Below are 11,970 nucleotides of genomic sequence, written 5' to 3'. Positions count from 1 at the left end.
TAAAAACATTAATACGCAAATCTGTGGTCACACTGAGGCGATCTGGACCAGATTCATAAAGCACTTGCCCACTTTAGCCAACTGCATCCCTCTAACGTCAGGTGCAGAAGGTGGGGAAAGGGTGTGTTGGGGGGTGCTTTCGGGAAAATAAATATTGATAAAACGTGCAAACGTCTCGGCTCCGGTGTGCCACTGTAGCAGGAGCGTGCGCCGGGGCGTGCCCGCGGGGCCGCGGGGCGTGGTGAGCGCGGCTCGGGGAGGGGCCCCGGCTGTTCTCGCGCTTTACTTATTCATTATTGTGGAGCAGGAACCGTGCCAGGAGCGCAGCGGAGCGCCTCTTCTCCAACTACAAGCTGTCACCACTGGATGGGAAGATTTCTGGACTTCTGCTTCTTACTTCTTTATTTTAAAAAAAAAAACTTTAAAAGGGCCGTCGCAAAGGTAGATTCCTTCACCCCCAAAGGAAACAGCAACAACAACAAAACAGAAAAAGAAAGCCAGAGAAGGATACCGGCATGCTGTAATTTCTCAATCGCCGCACACAAACAGCAACAAACTTAAAACAAACACTGCTGAAGCAAGAGAAGGCGGAGGGGGCTGCTGAAGAGGGTGAAAAAAAGGGCGTACGAGCGCTGACGGACCCTCCTCCATCCCGTGTGCGCTTTCCTCCCGCTGTTATCAGCGTCTGAATCGCCCAGCCTGCCGGGCTGTGGGGTCGCCTCCTGCCTCTATCGCTGCCGGTCGCGTGGCTTCTTTGTGTAGAGCAGCTGCTGCTCGATGCATGGGCAAACACTGCGGCTCGGCGCAGCGAGAGCCCCTCCGGTGTACCTGCTTCCAGTTCCCCAACTACAAACAAAGAAGAGGATTCTAACAACTTGAATACTCCCCCCCTTCCCCACACACCTCCTTTCTTCTCCTCCCCCCCCCCCCCGTGCTGTTTTTATTCTTACCTTCTCCCCCCCCTCCTACACACACACACAACCCCCCAGGACCGTCCCGGGGAGAGGTACGGGCTTGTCTTCCTTCTCGCCCAGCTCGGCTGCGCACCGCCGGACCGCGCGTGGATGTTAAACGAAACGGGAGAGCGGCGGCGGCTCATCGCGATCGGGTTTCTGTCTTGATCGATTCCGCTTGAGCAACTTTGATCCGACGAAACCATGGATGTAAGGTTTTATCCGTCGGCGGGTGGGAACCCCATTCCCGGAGAACCGTCGAACCTGGATTTTCCCCACTGCCTGGGTTACTACAATTATAACAAGGTGAACTTTTTACATATATCTTTTTTTTTTAAACTTTTCATTCCTGTGCGCTGGTGCCCCACTTTTCTTTCAGACCCTGTTTTTGTTTTAACTTATTTGGAATCAGTATTTCCACAGAGTTAATGATTAAACAAAGTACTTCCACTAGAATTGCCGGCCCTGTCGCAGCTGTTACTAATATTGCTTGTTGTTGTTGTTGTTATTATTATAATTCTTATTATTAAACTAAGCGGCACGTGTTCCAAAGTTTGGGCGTCGTTTCGCGTGTGGAAGTGTAGTTTGCTGGGAGGCTTTGGGCTGCTCTTGATTGTTCACCTCGATACAATGTTTGAGCCACGAGTTACAATGTTGGAGCTCCCGGCTGCTCGCAGGTGCACTTTGCGAGAGCGCTGTCCGGTAAAAGCCGGGTAGGACGCGACGAGAAAGTGGAGTCCAGCTTCCTTGCTGTGTTTTTTTTTTTCCCTCCGATGGTTTGATTTTCTTTCCTTTGTCTCTCGGGATGGCATCGGAGCATTCGGGCTCAGATAGCCGCTTGGCTTAGTTTCTAAGAGAGAGGGGAGGACTAACCCGTACTGCACATCATCTTGTCTGAAAAGCGTCTCGGATGTAATGTTATGTACTGTCCGGTTTTCGATCTCTTTAATGTTTGGTCATGATCCTAGGGGGTGCCGACCCTGCATCGCCCGTGCAAAAGAAGCACAGAAGTTGTAGAAACTCTTCTCGAGTAGTGCTGAGGACCGTGCTTAAGCCCCGAAGCTGTGCGACTTCACAAGGTTACACACGTTTCACGTCCCTGCCCCCATCCACATCCACGTACAGGACACGGCGTCAAGAGGCTGGGGAACCGTGAACAAAGAACTGTCAGTTCGGGAGCCTTTCGTGCGGCCGGATAATGGCTGATGGGGTCGAAGGCTGAACCGTTCGTCTGGGGTTGGGAAAGCAGGGTGAAAACGAGCAAAATTTGGCGTCGAGTCACATGTTTAGGAGCAGATTATGCGAAGGAACTGCTCGACGTTGGGTCGGGGTTGAAGACCCTGCCGTTCGGATTCCCTCTTGGTTCCTCGGCTCTCCTCTGTAGTCCGAGGAAGTTTCAATCCAGTCTTCCTTCGCAGTTTCTAATGAGCCAAGATGTCTTGCGATGTGCCGGGCTCTTTGGAAACCCTTCCCAAGTTGTCAGTTGTTAAGCGTGAAACATTCAACCTTGCCTGTTTCTGCTCAGAGATGCGGGGCATTCACTCCCCACAAGGGCACCGGGATTGAAACGGTCTTGTTTTAGAAGGTGGCAGCTGCGCTACGCGGAACGCTTGCGTTTGGAACATTAAAACTCTCCAACTGTTCTGCGTCGTTCTGTGTTTTAGAGTCTGCGTTCGAGCGGACAACTTCTGAATAAGAACTCCGACGTGTTTCGAAAGGTGAAAAACAGGGGGGCGATAGTTTTAATAAACGGGCAATATTTAAAATGACAAAAGGTACAGTGAAAGCCCTGGTGTTTCTGAGGGGGACCCAGGCTACTCCAGCAAGAGCGCGTCCTGCCAAAACTTGTGAACTTTGGCGGTGCAGCCATGTTTAGCCGAAGCGGGTTTGAGCAAGTCGCGCCACTGAGCGTGTTAAGTGGACAGTTGCACGTCTGTTGCACTGTCGACATTTAGAAAGAAATAAAGTGTGCGAGCTCCTTGAAGCCTTTGCTCACGCCTTTTAATGGTACGGTGGTGGTTTCTGATTTTTTAATGCTGACTATTTTAACTTGTCACCCTATAATCGCCATTGTTCGCGCGATCTGTTCAGTTCCTAAGCATTGAATCACCGGCGATGGCAAACATATACGAGAACAATATTGTGTGTCGGCTAAAATACAAGGAGCAGTACGTAACACAACAAGACGTAATACATGTGTGGTTGTTTTATGTGACTTTTTGTATTTTGTTGTAGACGGTGTGGTAAAATGCCATTAAAATGGATGAGCCTAAAGTATCATTCTAGGAAATGCTGAGAGGTAATCAATTTTTTGTTGTAGGGCATGAATCATTTTTTTATTAGAATCAATATTGATCTAGGAAATGCCTTTCCATTATAATAAGCTTTGTCCCCAGATTATTAACAATTGCTTTTCCTTGTCGGAAGCAAAATGAATCCAGTTTGATTTTTTTGAATAGTGATGTATATTTAAATGCAAACCTGACCAGAGATTGGACTAAGCAAGACTAAGATTTCATAATTTATTGACGGTCACAACAAGGTCCCATTCAGCTCTGTAAATATAAAATAATTGGCTCGAGAGTGTGTAAAATAGAGGAGATAAATCTCATCAGGGCAATGGCCGAAGTCAGTCTCCTTTCAATTGCAATCAGTATCACAGAGTGAACTTTGTAGTCGGGTTTGTTTCTTTGTGATCAGTTCTAATTTAGTTTGTCAGATTCTATTATGCAGGGTCTCCTATAAGGTGTAAGCCAAATTTTAAAATGCACGGAAAAAAACGTTTGAAATCCCAGATGTGCTTAAAGGATATTTGTGCCTGTGTTGTATGGGCTGTGAGAAAGTGGGTTTTACCGTTTGGTCAGAAGAAAGCTATTGAAATAGTCATAGCTTGTGGGATGTTCTTTTGAAGCACCTGGCCCAGAATATTGTGCCTGTCGTCATTTCCTGTGTCCTTTCATCCATGAGACGTGTGCAGGCAAGGGCTTTGGTTTTTTGGAGGCGACGGGTCAGAAGTCACAAGAGAGCTGGGCAGTCTTAGGAGGTGAATGTGAGGTCTACAGAGCCAGTGCATCGAGGGTTTGCCTGCTTGGGTGGCAAGATCAGAAAGGTGCAGAGGCGGCTGGATGAACGAACCATGACGGATCGCCCATGGGTGCACGTGCCATGTCAAACAGCGACCGGTGTCCAAACTGTAGGTCCATCTTTCTCACTCTGAACCTGGCCTGCATGCATTGCAGTTGACACGAGTGATTGATGCCATGGAAAGGAGAACACAAACTCCACACAACTCTCAGCCTCTGCAGGACAGAACCATGAACTAGAAGATGCACCGGCAGATTTTGATTTTGTGTGAGTGTGGGGGGGGGGAGGGGGCGCGGCGGTACAAGAAGGTGATACACACTATCCTGAAGTGAATGGGTGCAGGCAGTGACACGCCTCCCCTGTGATTTAGGAGACTCGTTAGGATCTTTCAGGGTCTGGCCAGGTAAGGTTCACAGCTCAGCTTTTCAGATTGTGAGGCTGTTACTTCTACCAGTTGCCATATTTTTCACTGCAGCGAAACTCAATCTGTTCATTAAATCCCTTTCAAACTGTCATCTTCAGTGGGAAGATGCTGACGAGCATGTGAGTTTAACGGAGTTAACAGCATTGTGTTGGCAGGGAGTGTAATTAGCGAATCTCACCTTGGTGAACAGTGGTAGGTACAGTCTTCAAATTCATTCGACCTCGATTATTTAAAAGATACATTTTTAATAATGAGGGGCAATGTAGGACTGGCATGGTGGTGCAGTGGTGAGCATCCTGGGGTCCTGGGTTCAATTCTGGACCTGGGGTGCTATCTGCTCTGTTTTCCTGCCGCAGTCCAAAGTAATACTGGTGGGTTAATTGGTTTCTGGGAAAGTTGGTGTAAGTGTGGCCGGGTGTGTTGGAGAGTTCCCCGCGATGGACTGGTGCCCCACCCAGGATGCATTCCACCTTGCACCTGTGGCTTTCTGGGTTAAGCTCCAGTTCCCCCTTGAATCTAAACTGGAAGTGGTTGGAATATGGGTGGGTGGGGGAAGGTATAACATCACCTATGGTGGGAGACTCCCCTGGAGAGCCCTGGTGTAGTACGTTGTGAGGTTCACCATAAATGTTCTAGTTTTTAGAGTCATGGCCTTGAGGGTTAAAGAGTCTCTTCATCACTTAATTAAACAAATCGCCCGTGTAAGTGATCGCAGTCCCACTTCAGAACTGATGTTTTAATGGGTACTTATAAATCCTGCTGGATATTTGCTGTGCAGCAGCAAGTTTGGAGCCAATCTCATTTCTGGGACGAGCATGATCTTCCCCCAGTTGCTAATCTGCCTTTGTGCTAATTCTGATTTTGCGTTGTGTGGCTTGATCGGAAGGAAGGCTTGGCGGATCCTGGGCGTGTTGTCTCACTGTCTTGCCTTCTTGCTGAGGAAGAGGTCTTCGCACTGAGCTGTTGCTCTGCTGGAAGAAACTGTTATTGCTCAGTTTGTTTGAAAAATAGTTTTAAAAATTTGCTGATTTTTATGACCTCGAAATCTTCTCTGAAAAAAAAAAAGGCAGACTTCAAATGTACCGATGCAGGAGACTGAAGAGTAGTTGTTAAACATCTCACCGTTCTGCCACTGTACAGGATAATCCCAGATGAACCTTTACAGAGTCGTAATTTGTTTGAAGAGTGAAACCAGCAAACCAGACAGGGTTTATAATTATATAAATGTGTGTGAAAAGTGGTGGGAAAATTTACATTTGCAACTGCCTGAAATTGGCTCTTTTGGGTAATTAAATTTGATTTTACAGAGAAAGAAAATGACTAGAATTGTTGAAACAGCATTTTGTCAAACCATCCTGTAATGGTTATATAGTGATTATATTATGAAACTTTATAAACACTCTTAATGTTGTTTCTGTGGTGTGTATTTTAATCTTGTAGAAGCAGACCATGGAATATCCCTGTATTTAATACTTAATCACCTGAATTGTGTCCAGGTGTATGACAGATTTGTCCCAGCAGGGTGTACCTTTTAATAAAGTGCTTTGATATGAATTTAAACACAAAGGAAACAGCACTCAAGGGCATTCCTGCAAGCTCCTTTGAGGTAATAATTGGCCGGCATTTAAAAATGATATGTGAAGGTCTACATTACATTTAATTCATAGGGGATAATGACTGTGCTTTTGATTTTATTGCAGGCTATATAGGATTATATAGAAAACACGTGCAGAATTAGTCATTGAATCTTAAAAACCAAATGCAGTTTTAAAGAGTTTAATGAATACATGTGCATCCGCTTTGGTAATGATGTAATTTTTTTTTATTTTGTCAAAAGCTTGGTTCTAACACAGAAAAGTTGTAATGTATTGGGGTTGATTTAAAATGCAGATATCTGTGGTTTCAGTGAGCCTTATTTGAAAATAAGTTTCCAGAAAAGAACAGTCAGAGGCGTTAACATTGTTTTCTATTGCATTATGGTAAACGGGAAACTTAAAATTACCCGGCTTGTTCATATTCCAATTCCTTCCTTTTATCCCTGACTACTGAAGAAGGAAGAGGGAGAGGGGGCATCTTTCAAAGCTATTTTTAACCATGCTTTATAAATTAACAGGGCTGAGTGTACCCGATACTTCATTGATTGTCTTTTGAACTAATAAAAGCAAAAATGCTCTGCTTGTGTGTTGTTGAATGGGTTTTCCAATCTGCAGCCCTCACTTTCAGGTACAAACGAGGGTTGGGCGAGATCAAACCTTACCTAGGTGTTCACGGATCTTGTGTAAGAAGACTTAGACGCTCAACCATTAGTGACCATTATTTTTATGCGCAGGTTCTTCTTTTCAAAGTGTAGCTAAATGGGAAGATAAAGTGGAGTTTCCATAATTATGCACTGATGCAGGCTGTCAGTGTTCTGAGGTGCTTGTAGATATTGCAAGTTACGACAAGATGTTTTTTTCCGAATCCTGAACATTTAAATTTAACATTCATCTCTGGTTTATGTAATGTTATTCAACTGTTGGAGATTTTTTCTTGGGAAACCAGTCATATAGTCAATTGGAAAAGGAGTCGGTTATCACCTAGGGATGGGGCTAAGGAATTGACTCAATAGTGCATTCATAAAAGTCATACATTTAAAAGCTTTGTGATTTGGACTCCATTCTGAGCTCTCTGAGATATTTGCTGCAAGGTGAGGATCAGAAAGGAGCCTTTTCGTTGTGCTCCATTGCATGTCGCAGTTTTCCTTTCACAGGCTTAAGTTTCTTTGTTTTTTATGGTATCCTATTCTCAATTATTAACATGGTCAAACTTCATTCAACAAGAACTGCACACAGAAAAAGAACCATGACTTGCTGCTGGTACACTTTGAGAGCTCCCATTCATTCTACTATGAGTGAAGAATACCCCCCCCCCCCCCCCCCACAGTTAGCCCTTATGCTGCAAAAACAAACAGGAAACAAAGAAGCCCTAGAAATACTAAATTACATCCCCCACCCCACTGCCCCTCAGTCCTCCCTGACTGCATTTGCTACCAGCGATGAAAAGGTTAAAGAAAGTCCCAAACACTTTACACAGCCCTTCTATTTTAACACGAAACCCTGCACACAATGCATTCCAGAAATACTTTCCACATCGGCCCTGTGCATAATAATGCGAAACCTGGGACAGGTCAATTCTTAACAGAGCTTACAGTAAATTTATCTGTATGTGTGGGCAAACAGCTATAATTAGGTGTGGTGACCTTGGCTTTTTCTCTTGGTTTTCTTTTTTGGTTGCAGTTTGATGCATCTTCTTACTTAAATGTAACCAAAACATTATTCTTGAAATTTCTGTCTACGCTTGAACTCCTGTGAGCTGCAGTAACCCGGAAGCTCCCATGATGCACTGTGGCGGTTGCCATGGAAGTTGTGATTCAGTTCAAGAATGAGTAGAGGGTTCCTGCCTCTGTTCGGAAACAAAGAGCAGAAAGAACTCAGGGTCCCAGTGCAGTGAAATAACCTATTGATTTATCTTTTGTGATGCCCTCTAACGCTCCTGGGGAGGGGGGCCTGGGTGGTGTGAGTTTATTTCTTGATAAATAGGCTGTATTCTCTTCTGGATATTTATTTTTGCTTCGACTGCGACGTCAAGTTTGCATGTGCTTTGCCGAAAAAAGGAAAGGTTCAGTATTTACCTCCGTTAAATCTTCAGTGATGGCAGTGCTTTTCTGCAACGGAAAGAGAAATTCATCCACAGATTGCTGGTTTTTGTCATTGCTTTGAGTGCTCAGGCCTCAGTACAATGTGTGTGTACTTGCTCTTCTGACAAAGCTCTTCTGTGCCCTGTACTCCCAGCAATAAGCTGACCTTGCACCATACTGTTCCGATCAACAATGTCAACATGCAGTAACAGTGTGCACAGTGTAAAAATAAAGTAGTCCTTTATGCAGCATACAGTCATTTATCTTCCAGATGAACTCTGCTATAATATGATTATCCTGTCAGTATGAAAGAAGCATTGTTTGGCAGCTGGACCGGAGCATTTTACTGTAAGCATACAAGAGAGATTTTGTGCGTAATGAAAAAATAAATTTTTCCATGTTCTAATTTAAACTTTTTTTTTTTTTGCTTGGATGTGATATGTAGCAACCACCAGGATTTTAAAAGTGCTTGAACACTGCTGTGTCATGTTAAACGTGTGTGGTAGTAAGTAAAGATTTAAACGTGTTAAGTTTTTTTGTAAGTTGAGTTCAATGCTTAGATGGATTATCTACCCCTGTGACAAACCACTGGGACGCTGTTGAATATTTAAGCCTTGGCTGACGCTGACTCCTTCCCTGATCTGTTAAAGTGCATCTTTAATCTTGTTTCTCCTCAGAAATTGCTGCTATGAAATATTTAAAAAAATATCTGTGCTCATACTTCCCAAAGAGGAGCAGAAAAAAACACATTAATTTTCCCTAAGAATAGAGAATTTTCTGCTGGAGTCATTCTGAATGAGATACTGCAATTGTCAGTAGAAATGCTGCCATTGTGGTATTTTCTGCCTTTGATCCTAGTGAAAAGTACTATATATTTATGTAATATCCAAAGCGTGATGGCCGTGTAGTATGTAAATATAGTCTTGGCTATGGGAGCTTCATGCATATTTGGATGAATGTTCTCCTACAGAATATTTCTTTTAGCAGCCCATGGGCAAGTTAAAACAAAGAGTGCCAAAGATCCTAAAATTACCAAGAGGTGCTCTAACCCTTGTTGCTGTCATTCCCTTTCTTGCTTATACTGTGATGTTTTATGTTATGGAACAGCAGGACACAGTATTTTGTTTACTTTACTGTAGTGCCCCCCTGTAATTCTTTTCTGCAGAAAGACATGAACATTTCCTTAATTTTTGTTTAAGAAAGGAGTGAAGATCTTTTTGAGTTTTCCTGTCTGAAGCTGTGTGCGGATGGTTCACTCGTGCTTTCTAAAAAAAACAAATCTTCCATTGTTGCGGTCTTTGTTTCGGGTCTTGCAGTTGAGGAATTCCAGTTTTAAAATATTCAATGTATAATTGCATAAAAAACATTGAGAGACATGGTGGTTAGCCCTGCTCTTGCATTTCATTTAATTTCATACCATCTTCGTGTCCTTCTGCGTGGAGTTTGCATGCTCACCCGCTAGTTATGATTGGCTGTTCTCGGGGATCCCTTAAGGTGTGCCCCTGCGATAGGCTGGCGAGCCCTAGTGCTTTCAGTCCCACCTTGCTCCTCATCTGGGATAGGAAGAGGCCATAACCCCCATCTGGATAAGTGTTGAAAAACCACTTACACCTAGACACTTCAAGTTTAATGATAATATATTAATATGGTTTAATATATATAGTAAAATGCTTATACATTATAATTGCTAATATAGTATGCATTCATTTTTATATATTTATAATTCATGTATACTAATAACTATTCATTTCTATACAAAAACACTATAGTATTGGTGTCTTTGGACTGACAGACAAAAGTTAAGACAGTGCATAAAAACAAAATTGCATCTGAATATTTTGCACAGTGTTCAAAATAATCGAAATAAATGTTCTTATGTAATTGGACATATTGCCTTACAAGATATGCTCTGATAATCAACATTTTCCGGGGTTATTTTTATAGCATTGTGCTTTCAGAAAAAAGAGCCAGGATAGCAATTATCCACAAGGATACAGTATATCCACAAGTATCCTTGGTGTTTAATTGCTTCCTAATTGCTAATTTACTTTCTCCAATCTTAAATTTCAGAAATCATTATTATTACACTGTAATTATTTAGCGCTATAAACCATTATTAGAAATTATAATGACACTTACAATTAAGGTGATTAAAAGTGATTATCCAGTTTTCAGGACCGTAACAATTAATAATCTTGCACAGAAAGCAAAATATAAATGAAACACAATAATCATTAATTTAAAATGTAACCCAGAGGCGGTTTTTAACCAGTTGACCTTCTCTGCCCAGTTCAGCTGTTTTTTGCAGTAAAATGTTATTTATTTTGTTCCCCCCCCTCCCCCCGAGATGTGCTACACGTCCACATGGTAACATTTAATAACTCAGTCTTGCTTTTTAAACGAAAGAATAACAAACGACAAACCTTACAATGTGGAAGCCCCCTGCATGCTCCTATAATTCTGCAGTGTCGAGGATAGTGAGAAATACTACATCTGTGCATATCAGGCCACTGTCTTGTGCGAGATTTATTTTTTTGACTGTGATAAGCTGTTTCAATCTGGCTTTCACTCTCTATATCACTGACAGGATCAACTTCACTGACTTATTGCAGAAGAAAATTCCCTGTGCCCTAGAAACTGGTTGTATTCTGAATTAAGCAGTTTTCGAAGGACAAGTCAATCATTTCTGGTTGGGTGATTTTATAAGTGTTGCGTCCTGCAAAATACTTTGCCTTCCAGTTAAGATGCACATTTTTGAAGTGGTATTGCTGCTGCATTATTGTGCACTGGGACCTGCATCTTTTTTCAACAAAACTGGGAAGTGTACAGTGCTTTAAATTTTGTCCTGCTCCCCTTAGGATCTTGTAGCTGATGTTATGCTGGCATCCATCCCTTTTGTAGCTACTGGATCCAGTACAGGGTTGTGGGGGAGCCAGAGTCTATCCCAACAAGCAACGAATACACCCTGGATGGGATGCCAGTCCATCGCAGGGCGCACACAGGCACACAATCATACCAGGGTCAGTTTTCCCAGAAGCCAATTAACCTACCAGTATGTCTTTTGATTGTGAGAGGAAACTGGAGCACCCGGAGGAGACCCATGGAAATGTGATGGGAACGTACAAACTCCACACGTATGGAATGCAGATAACAGCCCAGGAGTGGAACCCAGGGCCCCAGCATTGCGAAGCCACAATGCAAACCAATGCACCACCCCTGTGCTGACATGCTGTTGAAAAATATTAATGCCCAGAGCCAGACAGCAGGAAGAGAGTAAAATCCTGTGTGCTGTTGTCAATCTTTTTTTAGAACGTAGGGAAAAACATGGATACTGCAGGAGGGAATTACGGAACACAGTTTGTTTTTTTCATATCTTAAGCTATAGCACTTTTTCTGTTCTTGAATATGTTTTTAAAAAATTACAGAGAAATGTTATTTAACTTTAATATTATAAAGGTCATTCTGACTTTCAGGGGTTCATGGTATTGAATCATCAGTAACATCAACAAGGGTTATTAAAGACCCCTGAAAAGATCCATGCTTTCGGGCGAGACCTGCATGGACATTCCCACCCTAAGCCCAGCGTCTAATCAAGCAATGAAATATCACAGCTGCATGTCAAAATGGTCTCGCCTCTGACCTCTTGGCCTGACATTTGGGCCGATGCAGTTCATCTGTTTGCTGGGATGTTTTTCACTGGTGGTGGTAATGACTGCACTGGTGCATTGTTCCCCAGAGAGGACATATCTTCCCCCTCCACCAGTAATTGTGAAGAGTCAGACCCTCTCGAGAAGAGTGGTGGTCTGTAAAAAATGAACACAGTCCTCAAGCGA

At 43.2% G+C, this 11,970-nt stretch overlaps 1 protein-coding gene across 1 annotated transcript in view; it reads left to right on the top strand.

Annotated features, from left to right (window-relative positions):
- Nucleotides 1-1,157: 1,157 nt before the first annotated feature.
- Nucleotides 1,158-11,970, top strand: part of tox3 (TOX high mobility group box family member 3) — a 55,956-nt gene continuing 45,143 nt past the window's right edge. Inside the window, exon 1 of the mRNA XM_006641479.3 lies at nucleotides 1,158-1,259. Within this exon, the coding sequence (XP_006641542.2) occupies nucleotides 1,158-1,259 (102 nt within the window). The remainder of the gene's footprint in view (nucleotides 1,260-11,970) is intronic.

The sequence above is a fragment of the Lepisosteus oculatus genome, chromosome 20 (assembly GCF_040954835.1).
Source record: "Lepisosteus oculatus isolate fLepOcu1 chromosome 20, fLepOcu1.hap2, whole genome shotgun sequence".
NCBI classification, from domain to species: Eukaryota; Metazoa; Chordata; class Actinopteri; order Semionotiformes; family Lepisosteidae; genus Lepisosteus; species Lepisosteus oculatus.
This window is presented reverse-complemented; position numbering and strand designations above follow the sequence as displayed.